The sequence below is a fragment of the Notolabrus celidotus genome, chromosome 19 (assembly GCF_009762535.1).
Source record: "Notolabrus celidotus isolate fNotCel1 chromosome 19, fNotCel1.pri, whole genome shotgun sequence".
In the NCBI taxonomy this organism is placed as follows: domain Eukaryota; kingdom Metazoa; phylum Chordata; class Actinopteri; order Labriformes; family Labridae; genus Notolabrus; species Notolabrus celidotus.
The window spans coordinates 16874027-16891161 of record NC_048290.1 but is presented as its reverse complement, the minus strand read 5'-3'; the positions used below and the strand labels follow the sequence as shown (position 1 = coordinate 16891161).

At 40.5% G+C, this 17135-nt stretch overlaps 1 protein-coding gene across 1 annotated transcript in view; it reads left to right on the top strand.

The window, feature by feature from the left end:
• dcc (DCC netrin 1 receptor) overlaps positions 1–17135 on the top strand; it is a 371365-nt gene that overhangs the window by 254025 nt on the left and 100205 nt on the right. The window contains 1 exon segment of the mRNA XM_034709663.1: positions 3385–3434. Coding sequence (XP_034565554.1) covers positions 3385–3434 — 50 coding nt within the window.

The window sequence follows — 17135 nt, the reverse complement described above, 5'->3', positions numbered from 1 at the left end:
AATCCAGGTTCCCAACTACATTTTGGCACTGGATCTGTGTTTTCTGATCAGTTAAGACCAAAAGTAAATACAAAATGTTGCGGCTACAAATTATGTAAATGTGAAAATACAAAATACTTATTGGAAAGTGTCCTGAATCACCCCCTGTTTTTTTTCTTACCTTCAGTGCGATTTTAAAAAGGCACATTGATGTTGAAAGTCGTCTGAAGTCCTGAGCTTGCAGCAGAAATAGTCACACTCATTTCCATTTAAAAGAATCATTCAGAGTTGTTTGCTTTTCTCTTTTTGCAGACAGACCTGACAAAACATATTTAGCCTTGTTTTTAAATCTGCAGCTTGATGTAGTTATTTCAACATCCCTCTGAAGTGTTCATTCAGTAAAATCAAACAGAAATGCTTGGTTTTAATTTATATATCGAGTGAGATCTAAGCAGAGTTATGATGCCACTGCCACTCAATCATCAAACTCCAACTTACAAATCACAGTGTCTGACTATGCATCATTTGAAGGTTGATTTACTGGTATTAAAGGCATCGAAAACAACGAAAGAACAAACCTGCTGCTAATGTTTCAAAAACACTCATGAAATTAAAGAGTGTCTGCAGTGTAACTGGTTTAAACTGGTCCCTGTTTGAAGCCTTGCAGCCATTCAGCTGAGACCAAAGAACTGCTGGACCAGGTTGTGCTTGTTACCTGACACTGTGTGCATGTGTGTGTGTGCGTGTGTGTGTGTGTGTGTGTGTGTGTGTGTGTGTGTGTGTGAGGGTTTGGATGGAGGAACAGGGAATACAGGATGAAAAGCCGAGCAATAGACACACACTTCATCCTTTCTGTCTCGCTCGCTCCTGCTGTCAGTCGTTTCATTAGGGGACTCCGGGGTCTTTAATTAAGCTCCGGGATGAGGAAGGAGCTGCTTCATTTTAGCCTCTTAGCCTGACACACTAATGGAGTGCACATACACACACACACACACACACACACACACACACACACACACACACACACACACACACTCAGACAGTGTTAAGTTTCTCCCGGTAGGAGGAACGTTGTAGTGAATGGAATTGTCCGTTAATTAGAATTTGACTTTGACAGTTTTCTGAACATTTCGTTAAAATCTGAATTGCACTCCAAGTTCGAGGTTTTGTGTGTTAACTATGTGCTAGAGGAAGGTTTCTATGAGCACAGACTGAGCAGCTTTTTTATATCATATTAAGAAAGTAGTGGATAATATTGTGATTGCTCTGTGGGTTGGATCGCTGTTGATTAAATGAATTTAGCCAAACATGTCATCAATGTTTGCTTCCTTAGTTTAATTTGTTAATTCAAAGTTTAGGTAATTGTTTCCTCTGATTAATCCTCACAGAAATACCTTTTCTATCTACAGCCTTTAAAAACCAAAGACTGTGTATACATGGAGCATCATAGGAACTCCTTCACTTTGGGAGCCAGCCCCAAGTGGACGCTTAGGGAACAGCAGTTTGTTGCACTACTGTGTTGGCTTCCATGATAGAGGTTACTGCTTCATAAAAACAAATGCAACCAAGCTGTTATAATTATAGTTATATCACTATTTAATGTTGATGTACGACAAAAAACGTAATCGCATTTGAGGAACTGAAACGTCAGCCTCTAAAAATGACGCTAGCTTAAAGTTTGCAGAAGTGATGTCGGCTGTAGTGCATGCTTTAACTTAGATGTGCCTTTATATGAACTTATCCTGGTTTTGATTGGCTTTTATAAGTCTCTATGCCTTACCCTGGTTTCTGACAGCTGCTGACTACCTGTCCATGCACATCCATGTGAAATATCGTATCTGCAAAACAAACATGGCAGCAGCAATCTTCTTCAGCGTCTTACTTCTGGTGTGATGAAGGAATTGAGCTCTATCTTTCTGCAACACGATGTTGGCATTTAACAATTGTGGTTGTCTGTGTTGCAAAAAATAAACATTACAGCATGAATAAGATGCAGTAATCAGAAACAGGAGCCAGCCTCAAGCTGATCCTCGAGGAACTGCAGATTTTAGCACTTCTGCATTGGACTAATATTTTTAGACTGGAGGTTGCTGCTTGATTAAAATACATAAAATATCATGTCCATAGTCTGTCTTTTAGGTGAAGTTGTCACTCACATGTAGCCCTGAATCTGCTGCTCTCAGGTCTGTTTGAGTAAATATGTGACCATAATTAACAAAACCAACACTCTGTTTTCTAAAAGAGGACTTGAAGCTAGAATCTGAGACCATCAACTCATCAGGAAAACATTTTCTGATGGAATAAATCAAGTAAGAAGTTAGCTCCTCTTCTTGCTTGCAGCTGGTCGAGTTGCCACCTGCTGGCCATTAGAAAAACTTGAGGTTAAAAGCATTACTCATATGCAATTAATGTGGGATAATGCTACTCATTGTTTCAGTTGCGTTCTTGTTTACTGTAAAGACAATTGTTCCTGTTGTTTACTTCTTGATTGAAGGCGGGGCTTCAGCTTTGTTTACATTCAGCGCACAGATTGAGCCTTTAATTTCAGCACTGAATAAAACCTGAGCTCAGACTGAAATATTGAGCTGTCGACTGCTGCACAGGCCGGTTTTATTGCTGTAAATAAACTTCCACACAGAGACAGTGAGCGAGAGAGAATGGAGGCATCTGTCCAGCTGCAATCACAGCACAAATAAACACCAACGTTCTGAAATAACACACACACAGATGCAGCATGACTGTATTGTGAATCTCCCGGCTGCTTCGCCATGATAACAATGACTTGTGGGCTAATTGAATCCACAATGAAACCGACACACACACTATCACCGGCACACACACACATACATTATCACACACACATACACACAGACAGTGAGCAGCTGAATCAATAGATAAGCTGCTGACAGTTAATCAGGCGTCTGGTTGGACAGATGCAGAGTTCATTCAAATCAAAACACTTTGATTCTCAATTTTGAACGTCATACCGCCTCTGATTCACAACGCAGAACCACGCGCCTGCTGCCTCCTCTTCATCCTCCTCCTCCTCCTCCTCCTCATCAATCCTCCTTTGTCTTTTGCCATCATCATTTTATTTTTCATATTTTATCTTCCCTGATTTCATGCTCCAATTTTCCACCTCCTATCTTTGTGTTTGTGTTGTTTTGTTGTTTTACTTTTGTCCTCAGCCTTTTTCCTTCATCTTTATTTCATTTTTATCTTTTTTTATTCGTTAATCTTTTATTTAGTGTTCTCAAAAATCCTGTTCTTACATTTCTTCACCCAGGTTCAACAGGATGCACGTAAACATAAGCAGCGTCAACGCACAAATTTTTTGTTTTTCGTCTCTGACTTATAAATATCCTGATTCTCAGTATTCACTCTGTTTTTATTTTCTCTTCACAGTTCCCAGCGCTGCTCCCCAAAACATCACCTTAGAGGTTGTCCTGTCCAGGGTGAGTTTAAACATTTATTCTTTTATTTTCTCCCATCTCTGTCCTCATTTCTACTCTCCCTTAAGCAACAGTCACCTCAACAAAGTAATAAACGGTGAAAAAGCAGACTTTATCCACTGCAGGCTGATTCATCTTAAATATATATTTACTTCATTTTAAAGAAAACACTTTTATAATTATGTATCAGAGCACGTTAGTTCAGTTGTCCACATACACTGTTTAACATGTAGAGCATAATGTATAGTGAGCGGTTGGTTGTGCAGTTACACTCCTGACAGGGTGTGGATGTTGCTCCACTTTTCTCTCTAAAAGATGGTTGGGGTCCAGTAGCTCCTCAGGCTGCTCTCACATCTGTCCCTGCTGACTGTCATTATTTCCTCACTCTCAAGACCAGCCTGAGACCACACTGACGTTTTTACCATAGTGTCAACAGGCAGAGGGGCAATGAGACAGACTATTTTGGGTGGGTTGATTTGACTTGTGATCAGGTTGTCTCTGATGTCGTTTTCACTGTCTAGAATGAATCACATCTGTTATGGAGCTTTTTTTTTTATTTACTTTTTTTTCATTTAAATGGACCTAGCATATTAATGAACACTTCTGCAAATATGCCAGAATTAGCCAAAAGGCTAGTTTACATCCGTAGTCCCTTGCAAGATGTTAAAAAAAGGCTCCCTAAAAGAATCAAGACTGAACACAAGAAAAACAATAAAGTATGTAAATAAAAAAGGAGGGGAGAAACCAAAACACAAACAACGACAAAAAAGAAGAAAAAAAAGAAAAGTACAAATAGCACCATACGATTAAAAATGACTAAAAGCTACATAAGGAGATGACATGACAGTCTTTGAGAAAGTCGCCATGGACATAAAATACACGGAGCAAGACAATCAGGAAGCAGCAATAAGAAAATGTTAAGGAAGACACAAGCAGACACAACAGGACAACATGTAACAGTGCTTTGATCAATCAGAACATTCTATTCTCCTTCATTCAATTCTCCTTTCTGCAAATTGATCTGATACAACGTGTGTGATCAGGTTGTCTAAAGCATCCACGCGTTCCATTCTATTCTGCTTTGATCCATTCCGTTCCGTTTCTATTCTATTCTAGTGTTTTTTCCACAGTGTCAACAGGCATAGGGGGAATGTGCCATACTACTCTATGTGGATTGATTTGTTATGATGTTTAATCAGGTTGTCCCTGATGTTGCTTTTGCTGTCTAGTATGAATCACAGCTGTTATGGGGCTTTGATCAATTGGAACATTCCATTGTCCTCTGATGTGTTCTATTGCATTCCATTCTCCTTTATATAGAGTGATCTGATATGGCGTGTGTGATCAGGCTGTCTCAAGCATTGAAGAGTTCCATTCTAGTCTGCTTTGATGTGTTCCGTTCAATTCCATTCCATTCTCTTGTTTTTTCCACAGTTTCAACAGGCAGAGGTGAAATATGATTTTGGTTTTGCAGTGTAGAGTTAATCACCATTGTTATGAGGTTTCAACCAATCAGAATCCAGTATTTTACACAGCCAGGTTTTAATAACAGAAAGTTATTTTTGGGTTTCTCTGACCTGGAAGTTAATGATAGTCATTTTTGGTGACACATATGTAGACTGTAACTCTGCCATCACTCAGCTGCTCTCAGGTGATCTGGCCTCATTTTCATGATTGATGTGATCCACAGACGTGTTTATAATCACTCAGTGTAAGAGAATCTATTTCCCCTTCCCGTATTCCCAAATCATTGACTTTTTTTATGGTCCAAGCTGCTCATGTGATTTATGAAAAACTGCAGAAGAGCTTTAAAAAGAGACTTTTTCAGTGGTACAAAGCGATGACCCCCATGTTCACTGACATGAGAGAAACTCTGCCGCTGCCTGGATTGCTCTGAACTCGCCCATAGCGGAGCCGAGGTGACCTCCAATAATAGCCTTACAACCAATCACATCCCATCAGCTTGACTTGTCCTCTTAAGTCAAGGCAATTTTATCTGCAAAACACATGTGATATGACAAGCTTAGACGCAATGGACTTCAAAATAAAGCACAACAATGGAAAAAAAACCTGGCAAAATAAAGCAAAGAAAAAATAGAGGAGATGAAAGCAGGTTTAAAAAAGATGAATGAGATAAAATGAACAATAAAGGCATGCAGTAAGGAAAAATGATATAGATTCAATTTTTAATAATGATTTCAAGATAGGAGTTAAGGGCCTGTCTCCATTAACGCTTCGATGGTGTGGATGGATGGATGGATGGATGGATGGATGGATGGATGGATGGATGGATGGATGGATGGATGGATGGATGGATGGATGGATGGATGGATGGGCGGATGAATAGATGGATGGGTGAATGGATGGTTCAAAGGGTGGTTGATTGAATGGATGGGTGGATGAATGGACAGATGGTTGGGTAGATGGATGGATAGTTGGATGGATGGTTGAATGGATGGTTGTTTAGATGGATAGATCAATGGATGGATAGATGGATGGATGGATGGATGCTTGTATGGATGGATGGATGGATGGATGGATGGATGGATGGATGGATGGATGGATGGATGGATGGATGGATGGATTGTTGGATGGGTGGATGGATGGATGGATGGATGGATGGATGGATGGATGGTTGAATGGATGGTTGTATGGACGGATGGATGGATGGATGGATGGATGGATGGATGGATGGATGGATGGATGGATGGATGGATGGATGGATAGATGGATGGTTTGTGGGATGTATGGTTCGATGTACAAACATGTTCTGTGCTGACAGTCCTTGGAGTCAGTTGAAGGGGCGGAGGCTCCAAAAATAAGGGGCAGGACTTCTAACAACAACAATGATGGTTGTCCCTACACAGAAATAACTTTCAACTTTCAAGGTACATTTCTAGGATGTAGAGTGTTTCTGTCAATTACTTTAAAGTTTTCATTCACTAAAGCAAAAAGTGAAACACACCGAGCAATTTAAAACAGAATTAAAGGTCACTACTATGGGAATTCAAGTGCTGCAGAATAACTTTCATAACCTAGCAACAGTAAGACCCCAAGAGAAGCACTCCGGAATTGAGGTCATGGGTGCTACCAGCTACAAAAACAGTGTTAATGGACACAGGCCCTTACTCTTTGAAGCTTTTAAAGTCCTTTAATAAGTGAGCCAAGAGCCTAAGTACGACCAATAAATGCTCATGTGTGCAAAACTGTGATTTACCCAAAAGATGTATGCACAAGGGCTTACTTATATCGGAAATTTAAACATATTAAACATTAATTATTAATATACGCCAGAGGTTTAAAATGGAGGCAGAGAATTTGCAGTTAAAGACATGATGCAAGCACACTGCATGATGTGAAAGAGACTGAGCCTGCTTATCTTTAGAAGTTTCAGAAAGAACATAAAGAAGTAAATATAGAAAGTAGAAATGAAAACATTGAATCGTATGCACATTTTGAATTTGTTGCCCCAAGATGGGAGAGCTGCAACAAAAGAGAGAGAGAGAGAGAGAGAGAGAGAGAGAGAGAGAGAGAGAGAGAGAGAGAGAGAGAGAGAGAGAGAGAGAGAGAGAGAGAGAGAGAGAGAGAGAGAGAGAGAGAGAGAGAGAGAGAGAGAGAGAGAGAGAGAGAGAGAGATTCAAGTTGAAAGAAAACACCTCGCATCACATTTGTTTCCTTTTACATCTCTCACTACTTTTGAAAATGTCGTATGAAACAGCTTCTCCGTGTTCTCTGGACACCGATCTTGTCAATCAGTCCTTCACATCGTGCAGAAGGTTTGCTTGTTTTCTGCAGATTTGTCTGCCTCTAAACATGCTCAGCAGCTCAGAGAGACTTTTTTTGTTCCTTCAGTGTGTGTCGCTTCTTTTTGGAGTCAAAGACACTGAAAATACACAGAACTTGCCTTTAATGTTTTACTTTTTAAAGCTTGTGTCAATATCGCTGCTACTTAAAGGTTATTGCACACCACCCCCGCAGGGTGCCTGAATGCACAACATTTAATTGTAGATCCAATATCAACTCAATTCCATAACACCATAACTTATAAATGTCAACAATCAGCAAATATAAATTCAATACTGTCACTGTGTCAAGTTTAGAATTCTAAAACCCAATTACATTTTCTTTGAGACCTTGTAAGGCTCAGACATGGCAATAGCAAATAACAAATTTGCACTTACCAGTCTTTGATCCTGTTCATGATGCCAACTTGTGATGGAATTCATCAATAAATTGGACACTGGACAAAGAAGACTCAGGAGACTCTGATGGCTTACGTTGAAAATAGTTTATGTTGAACTTGATTAAGGAGAAATGACATAACAATACACAGGCAGGGGAGTGCTGTGCAATGCCAAGTCAGTTCTGCTGGACAATCCCTCAGGCGTGGTATTTATCCCCAAAGACGACACACAAAACAACTGGGAAGAAGAGCGGTGCTCTAGTCTGGAGACACTAAGTCTTTCACAACATACAGATAAAGACAGGAGCAGTGAGAGAGACCTTGATTACTACAGTGACCCTGTCTCGCCTATCACCCAGTAGCTTCGGATGACATTGGAAGGAAGTAACCCTGCACATGACACTTAGACTGGAAAGATATAAGTGTTAAACATTCTAACATACATATAAAAGACATCCTCCTATAAACATTTTATCAGGTTCTTATATCACAAAACGAGAAAAAAGGACAGAAAGAAAGAGTTCATTTCACTTGATAGTTCTTGCATTTTATTCCAAAAGACACAGAGTACTTTGAACATGTGAAAAAAAATTGTGTGCATGAATGAACACGAATCAAAATGTAGTTTCTCAGATAAAGAGCAGATTGTGTTATGAGCAAGAAGGAGAGAGCAAGCTGGGGGGAGCGAGGTTTCTTGGGTCCAAAAATTTATAGAAGAATCATTTTACTTAACTTCATGAAACAGAATGTGGGACAGGCCTTTGTGTGAGATATTTGAGATAACTAACACGGCTGCTCTCTAAAGATTCATTTCCCTCATTGTTTTACTGCATTCAGGTCATAGCAGGGCAGATTTCAACATTCACAGCCACAGCAGCGACGTGGCCTTTACATAAACCGAGCGCTCCCTCAAATAATCCTGCTGACTGCACAGAATTTATTTTGATGAGTCGAAGAAAAACGGGGTTCGCAGATTTACTTAAAAGTCAAAAAGTCAGCCGCTGTGCTGCAAATGATCTCACCGCCTTAACTCTGGATCTGTGTGCTAATAAAGTGAAAATCAATTACTGTTTGTCTTTTTGAAGATTAACGTAATTACAGAAGATATCTGAGAAATGATGCGCCACACATCTGCAGAACTAAAGACTGCAGATGCTATCCTGCAGCTGTCTTCACATGTAAACATCAAACAGCTATTACATGAATGCAAAGAATCCGACATGTTTTCTTTAATGTGCATGTGAAGCCTTTGCACCCCGCGCTGTTTTTTCCATACGACAGCTTTGCAGGATATGAAACGTGTTTACCTTCATGATGTGTTGAATCTGTGTCGGTTCATTCAATCTAAACCAGAGAGCGCAGCCTGATCCTCTGACCAAATATTTCCATATCTTCTTGTGTAGATCCATTTTTATGGCAGATTAGAGCGGATAACTCTGCGACAAATCCTCCCACTGGTTTGCTATTCAAGGACTTCTAATGCAAAGCAGCAGGAATTCCATCAGCAGTAACTTAACACAGATACGACTTAAAGCCTTCAGTAAACAGTAAAGAAGCTGTCGAGTCCGTCCGGCACCGAGGCTCTGATCTAGAAAGTGTATGTATTTGCTCTACATAAATATGAATCAGACGATCAAATATTGTCTTTCGTAGAGGTCTGAGTGCAAACTTCTGCAGAGGAAGCGGGGAAATTGCTTTGAGCTGGTCGGAGCAGCTGGCGACTTGAGTAGAGACTCTATGAAAGTTATTGTGATCTCTGTGTTTAAAAAATCTTTTGCACCTTTTCCTCAGAGAAGTTTTTATCGGATCTTGTCGGACTTTGGTTTTCATTTACTTCCCAGAGTAGAAATAGTTAATTCCAGAGACCACATTTGTAAAGATATAATGAGCCTTCAATTGTGCATCTAAAAACAAATATAATAGCATAACTTCCATGAGTAAAAACACCAGTATGCATAAGTGGAATATATGCACAGGCACAGAGAGGTCAGCCTACATGTGTAGACTCTTATAGGGATAAAAAACAAACCTGCCGCCCCTAATCAGAATCAGAATCAGATATGCTTTATTTATCCCGGGGAGGGAAATTCGGTCATTACAGACCTCTTGAAAACAGTATGCAAGAAAGTTAAAATATTAGTAGAAGAAGGAATAAAATAATATATAAATAAACATAAAATAAAATAATTAATAATAATGATTATTATCCATAACTTTAAACTTTAAAATAACTAAAATCATTAACTAATAATAGCATTCAATCCTGCATACACTCTAATTGGAGGATAAAACATTTTACTATTGTGCTCAAAACCGCTTTCTGTAAAGTTGGACATTTTTGAATTGGGCTCTATGGAGAAGGACTCACTTCTGGAGCCAGCCCCAAGTGGCCACTTGAGGAACTGCATGGTCTTTTTTTTAAGTTATGTTTTAAGTTATTATTTGATAGGACAGCTGAAGAGAGACAAAAAAAGGAGGAGTAGAGAGAGGGAGAAGAAAAAAAGAGGCTCAAGAAAAAAGGGTAACGTGAAAAAATACAAATTATTGCTTTTCATAGTTTCAATACAGCCACAAATCACACAGCTGTGGCAACAAATCTCTTTAAAATTTCCACTAACAGAGAGAAAAGAAAGGAGGCCCACCCGCCATCCCGCCCAAAACTCACAGACTTGATTGTGTTCATTTTTAAAGTGCATATACTGCAATTACAACAGATTCCCGACTTAACTAAAGCTGCACATCAAAATCTTGGATATCAAGACTAGACTATCAGAAAAGGCACAAACAGACAGGTGGTACGAAAAACTCAGCAGAAGCTTTCAAGTAATCCTAGTAAGGTTTCCAGTGCCCTAAATGTTCAAATAAAACCCCCAAAAAGTCTATCTACAGGCAGTAAAGGGTTAAGGACAGGAGTGGAACCCACGACCTCTGAGGCAAGAGATGCAGCCTCTGTATATGAGGTGGACGCTTAACCGCTATGCCCTGTTTTAGACAGTTCTGCACTGGCGTGATTTTAGCTCCAAATTTTCTCCATTAGCTTAGAGACACATCAGTATTTGTGTCCTGTAAGGTTCATGATGTTTGTTACTCTGTTTTAGATTAACTATACATAAAATATGAAGTTTAAGCATCTCAAACTGTCAATCCACAACTCTTTTCTTGTCTGTTGAAGCTTCGGTGTTGTGACCTGATTCTTCAGACGTCTGTGTGAACTTTCCTCCTCTCCTCTTTACTCAGAAAGCAGTAGCAGCAGAGAAAATGATGAATGTGTCCAGATTTAATGTGAATGGCTCATAATTTATGTCCATAAAGAGAAGGTTCAGGCTGTCTACCGAGAGCTGACCTCATTTAGTTTCTGTCTGCTTGTTTTCCTGCATGTGATTGATATTTCTCTGCTGATTGGCTTTCGGGGTCAGTGCAGATCGATCAGTGATGTCAGAGCTGCTTGACACTTTAACGCCTCATGATACTGCTTTTAAAAGAGGAGGAATATTCTCTCAAGCAAACATCTTTTATGATAAAGAAAACAAGCTGAATACCAAACATACTACAGCAGCAGGTGGTTTGAATGTTTGTCTCCACACCTTGACCTCTGACCTCTCCGTAGATCAGGACAAAGGGAAAGGAATGTTTAATAAATGGCACAGACAGAGAGAGAGTCGGGGTTCAGATATTTGGCTGCATTCTTTCTGAGATCAGCATAGTGAACATTTCAGAAGGATCCCTGCAGAGACGGACATTTTTATTACGCAGTGAGATGCTGTTTGACCAGAAACAGCTGCTAACGTTGATCTTTCAAAGCCACCAGACTCTGATATGAAAGATAACACATTTGCACGTGTTTTTTGCGGTTCGAGGTATCAGCAGACTAGCAACTCCTGCGTCCTACATTGAAAACTACTGCTTTTGTAAACTTTTAATTTAAAAAAGGATTCATACTGCGAAAAAGCTTTTGTTTTTTGATGCCCGAGATCCTGTTAAGAATAATTAACATTGCTCTCGTTCAGTGGAAGTAGGCTGCAGAGGGTTTGTAGCATGATCATTGCGTTACTGGGAGAATTTGTGGGAGTTCGTGGACAGAATCTGCGAAAGACGGTAAAATAAATGTCAGACGAAGCTGTTAAAACAAGGCAGTGGATCTGGATGAGGAGGAATAATATCAGTCGGGGGAAAAAACAGAATTAAGGAAATATTCAGTATAAGATCAAACAAATAAGATCCCAGCTTGAAAAATGTATGAAATGTAAAATAAACCTTGTTTCTTCTAAATTACAACTCAAAACAAGATCATTCCAAGGTTGTTTGACTTAACAAGATATTTAAGATGCATTGTCTTAAAACAAGTCCTTCTTTCTTGCTCAGTGTTACTTGTTAAGTACATTTATCTTAAATCAAGTGGGATAAGACATGTTGATCTAAAATGAGACAATTTCACTTGGTAAGATTTTGAGTTTTTGCAGTGCAGTGATGTGCTGGCTCTCGCTGCTCATCTGTCCTTTCTATCTCAGGCTTTGGGAGACATCAGGAGCCCTGGGGTCGGCTACTTAACTTATCTGTAAAGGACGTAGTTGGGTGGGTTTCTTCACTGAGCACTCATCCTTTCTTTGAGCGCAAATAGCTCATGTTTAACTCAAAAAACCTTCCAGAAACCGTAGGGAGGAAACATGATAATTTTACTTCACAGAATGTAGGAGTTTCTGGTCTACTGCTATACTGAGTTTGGATGTTTTCTTTGGATGCATCTTTTTCTGTAAGCTGAGTCCAGTGACTTTGAAAGTTCTGTTCCTGGTTGAATCATAAAGCATATGCTCTAAACCAAGGAGTCTGACAGCTGAAGTAATCTACTCTGACAATTTGAAAACTGTTTCTACGCACTGATCATTCAGACTGATGTAAAGCACGGCCCAAGAAAGCACAAGTTCATCATAATGCAGCGTCTGTGTTTGATGTTCCTCTGAGAAGTGTGTGTAGTAGCAAACTTAAGTTGACTGCTTTAAGCTGCCCAAGGCTTCTTAGAGAATCCTGCCTGCAGTTATTAGCATTAAGGGGAATTCTCTGCACAGTTTGGGTAGAAATTAATGGAAATAAAAAAACATCAATGTGTGCTCCAAACGTGGTTAAAACAGATATAAAGAAGGAGACTGAAAAAAAAGACTCTTGATAATGCTAATTTAAAAACATTTAAAAGAGGGTGATTGCCATCCTTGGCCTTCTTAAGACCTCTTCAGAAACCAATGGATGATGTCACTGAGACTAGGTCCATGTTTTATGTTCTATAGCTCAAAGTTGACCTCGTTGTCGCCCCGATTAGCAAACAGTTTTGTTTACATAATATTGGATGCTAACTTCTTCTTCTTTGAGTTAGCTTCATGCACATGTTCTGTAACAGCCAAATACCACCAAATCCATGTCCGGTCCGTTTTCAATCTGTCACAGCACCAGATCTGACGGTTTCTATTCTAGTCAATGTGTTAACTTCCACTGGATCCGCTCAGTTGCGTTCCGGCTGCGTCCCTGATCCAGCAGGTCAGAGCCCTCCAGATCAGATACACAAGACTTCCTTTTTTCAGCATGCCAGAGCATGACGCATCAATCTCAACAGAACAGAATAAGACACTCTGTGTTATCACCAGATTGTATTTCACTTAACTTCAACAACAAACCATCATGATGAGCGGAGCCAGGCCTGGCAGTTCAGAGGTTTTCAGAGGACCAGAAAGACAACATGGATGATGAGAGGAGGAGAATCCTTGATTCAGTAATTACCGCTAGAAAACCTTGGTCACATGACTCCAGCTGTCCGGCTCTCCTGCTCTGTGCTGCGTTCCGAAAACGCAACCTTTGGGTGTTGACAAATGAGAGAGCACGGAACAGGACTGCAGTGGATCGGAGACCGCCGGACATGGATCTGGTGGCAGCCCCGTGTTAGGCTTGCTCTTTACGAATGTCTGTTCACCTCTGTTACCTTAGCTTTAAGCTCAATGGTAGAAAAACAGCTGCAAACCTCCTTCTCAGTCCTCGTATCTTTTACACAGAGCAGCGAGGAGGAGTAAAGGTGCAACATTCACACCTCTGGCTGCGTAGACGAGTAAGCAATGTAAAGTTAAAAGCACCTGGACTCTTAGCAGCAGCGCTAATGGTGCAAGAAAATATGTTGATTTTGCCAGATGAAGTAAAATATGTAAATGTAGCAGAGCTCCAAAGTTGACCCTTCATTTTCTTTAATGGAAAAATCCATACAAACTCTGAGTGAACTGTAACAACTCATAAGCATCACGCTCACGGCTTAATTGGTCCACACGCAATGAGCGTGTGTGTGTGTTGGTGTATGTGTGCGTGGGTGAGTCAAGCCTCGGTTCGTTTCCCAGCAGCTTGTTGCTGAGGGAGAAAAAATGTGAATGTTTCTGCTATTGTCAAGTTTCCGCTGTCAAACCAACTTTTCAGACAAATCTGACATTTCTTCAACTTTCCTGCAGTCTGCAGGGTACTACCGCCTCAGTGTGTGTGTGTGTGTGTGTGTGTGTGTGTGTGTGTGTGTGTGTGTGTGTGTGTGTGTGTGTGTGTGTGTGTGTGTGTGTGTGTGTGTGTGTGTGTGTGTGTGTGTGTCGTTCAATGCTTGGTTGAGCATGCAGTCAGAGTTTACAGTATGTCAGTCTGTGTTTTTTTGTAACGTAGGATCCTCCGGGGAGTCCAGCTCGGGTCACTGTGTGTGGCTGTCAGAGTCTGGACCACGAGTGATTCTAGGAGCAAACTTTTAGCTCCATCGCAGTCTAAGAATAGCTTCTGGAAGACTTCCTGTTGGAGCGAATGAAGCTTGCGTTGCAGATTGTGCTGGAGTTGGATGTGTTCCTCTGGAGAACCTGGAGACTCATTAAAAGATTAATTAAAAGCAGCAGCAGTGAGGGGTCGAGCTGAGCTCAGTGTGAGGTGTTCGTTTCACTTCTGGGGAACTGAAACAAGTCCATAATGAAACCCTGAGTTAATGTCTGACTGTGGGAGTCAGTGCCAGCCATAACTCATCCCATCCTTTGTATAAACGGTAATTTTCCTTTCACATAGACACGCTTTCACTCTTGCATATATTTGTTTTACTACTACTTTATTTCCGTTTTTTCCCCTGCAGGACAGATATTCTCTCACTTGGTTCTTTTCTGCTTTAAACATCAGAAGGTCATAAATATAGTCCTCTGTACAAGGTTCTGAGAGTGACAGAAATAAAGAGCAGATGTGAATCCTCCATACAGCCTCCCGCCTGCATCATCTGTATGTTAACGGCATTCTAACACTATAAAGTGTGTACTACAGAGCGCAGGATGACCTTTAATTGTTGAAGAGTAGCTATAATCAGACGTACTTTCACTGCTTTTCTTTTAGTCAGCAGCTACCATTAGCTGCCACGGACATTAGCAAACATTGTGACCATATGATAGTGTGACATTATGAATTATGAGCCTGGGTTGAGGGATAATGGCCGTCATAGGTACACGAAGAAATGCAGCCGTGACTGATTTTGTATTTTTGGGAAACAGTACTTAAAGCTACAGTGTGTAGTATTTAAAGGTACAGTGGGTAGTATTCAGAGGTGCAGTGCGTAGTATTTAAAGGTGCAGTGTCTTTTTAAAGGTACATTGTGTCATACTTAAAGGTACAGCAGCCCATTATCTATCAGGTACGTCAATCATTCACTTTTCCATCACCCGTTTTTCTGATAGTTGATTCCCTGCTGTCCTGTTTCTATAATTAATAAACTCATACATTCAGTTGGAGACTTGTCTTACTTTGTCAGATCATATTTATGTCTTCCCCTGCCAGCAGAGGCGTTCATTCAGATGCCAGCTGTTCTGTGTTTCCATCTCTATCGCCCACCTGTGATGATGTCACTGCACAGCAGATAATTATCGTCAATCATCTCAAATTTCCCTCCCATGTTTTGTGTGGAGTCACTGCGGTAACAGGATGATTACACCCTCAGACAACAAAAACAAAAACATAAACATGTCTCTGTTCATTCATCACCCCGTACTCTTCATCTCCTCTGAATCAAACTTCACTCCGACTTCACCTGCTCCGCCCAAACTGCACCTTTAAGCCTCAGTGCTGCTCCTTCCGTCCCCAAGCTACCACTTATGGAATACTGCAATACCAGAAAATTACATATTTCGTGGCTAAAATTGACAGCTCACACGCCGCCTGTGAGGCTTTGGAGGAAGCAGCTTCTCTCAGTGAGCAGACAGAACTGTGTGCAACTGCTGACCTGCACCAGTTCATCGTTGCAGGAAAAACTGAGACAGTCAGCTTCCAATCTTCCATAATCGCACTATAGGAATATAATTATATAGACTTCTGTGATGCAGAAACAGTTTAATCCGTTTCAGTGAGAATTAATGCAAAAACTCTTCTGCTACGAGCTGTTGAAGCTGTTCTGCAACAGCCTAGTACAAAGTGCCGGTGCTGAGAGACCTCTCTGTGTTTAAAAACCAATCTGAGGTCAATGATGACACAAGACGGAGCCGTTTTGGCAGCAGTGTGTTTTTGGTGTTTGTAAAGGATATCACACTGTTTTCCAGAGCAGTGGTGAGTTTGACATTTTATTTTAAGTTGTGTAACATGAGATCAACCAGTTTATTACTTTTCTTTAAATGTTATCTGTGATATAGAAATTATAGCAGTGGCTCTGCTGCATGGTGGAAGTATGATGGTTTTGTTCTTTCTTTTAAGTGGTTGGCTTTAAGATATTTATTTATTTATTGGTCAGCGTGATTGGGGGTTAGTTCAAAATACGTTCCACGATCCATGCAGTTAAAGGTTCAAACATAGAGGGTGGCAGCTCTGCCTCTCAAGTGGAGTTCTGCAAGAAAATGTGTGCACCATGGGAAGAAAAGTAAGTCGCATTTTCCCTGATTTGTTGGGATCAAAATCTTTAAAAACTGATGCATTAAGAGCTGAAAAACAAATGATTTATGTCACAAAAGCATGGCTTGGTAACATGCAGGACTGTGTTTGATGGTGCCTCCTTAGTATCAGCTTAGACAAGAAGAGCCATGTGGAAAATCGGGACTCTTTGGGTTGCAGATCCATGGGGACGGTTTGTAATCTAAGTCCACAGTGTGTCCGTGGATACGTAATCAAGCAAGGTTTAGCAAACACAACGACAACAACCACAAAATACTCCCAATGCACCTCGATCTAAAGGTGGATTCAATGCTTTGTTCTGTTTTGCATCTTAAAACCACATAAAATACTAGCATACTAGGCGGAGTCTTTCAGACAGTTACGAAGAATGTGAATCAGCAGCGGACCCAAATTAGAAACTACGCCTATGGATTCGTAGACAGATTTACACATGACTCTTTTTTGTTTTAGCGAGGGTAGATACTCACATGTTGGATTTATTCTTCAAACATAAAGTCAGCAAATACGTTTCCATAGCTTGGAGAGAATCGACTCGTCCAGTCACTCCCCCATCGAGAGCACAGACCCCCTGATGTCTCTTTAAACTTGTTTTTATAGTTGGTTTGAAG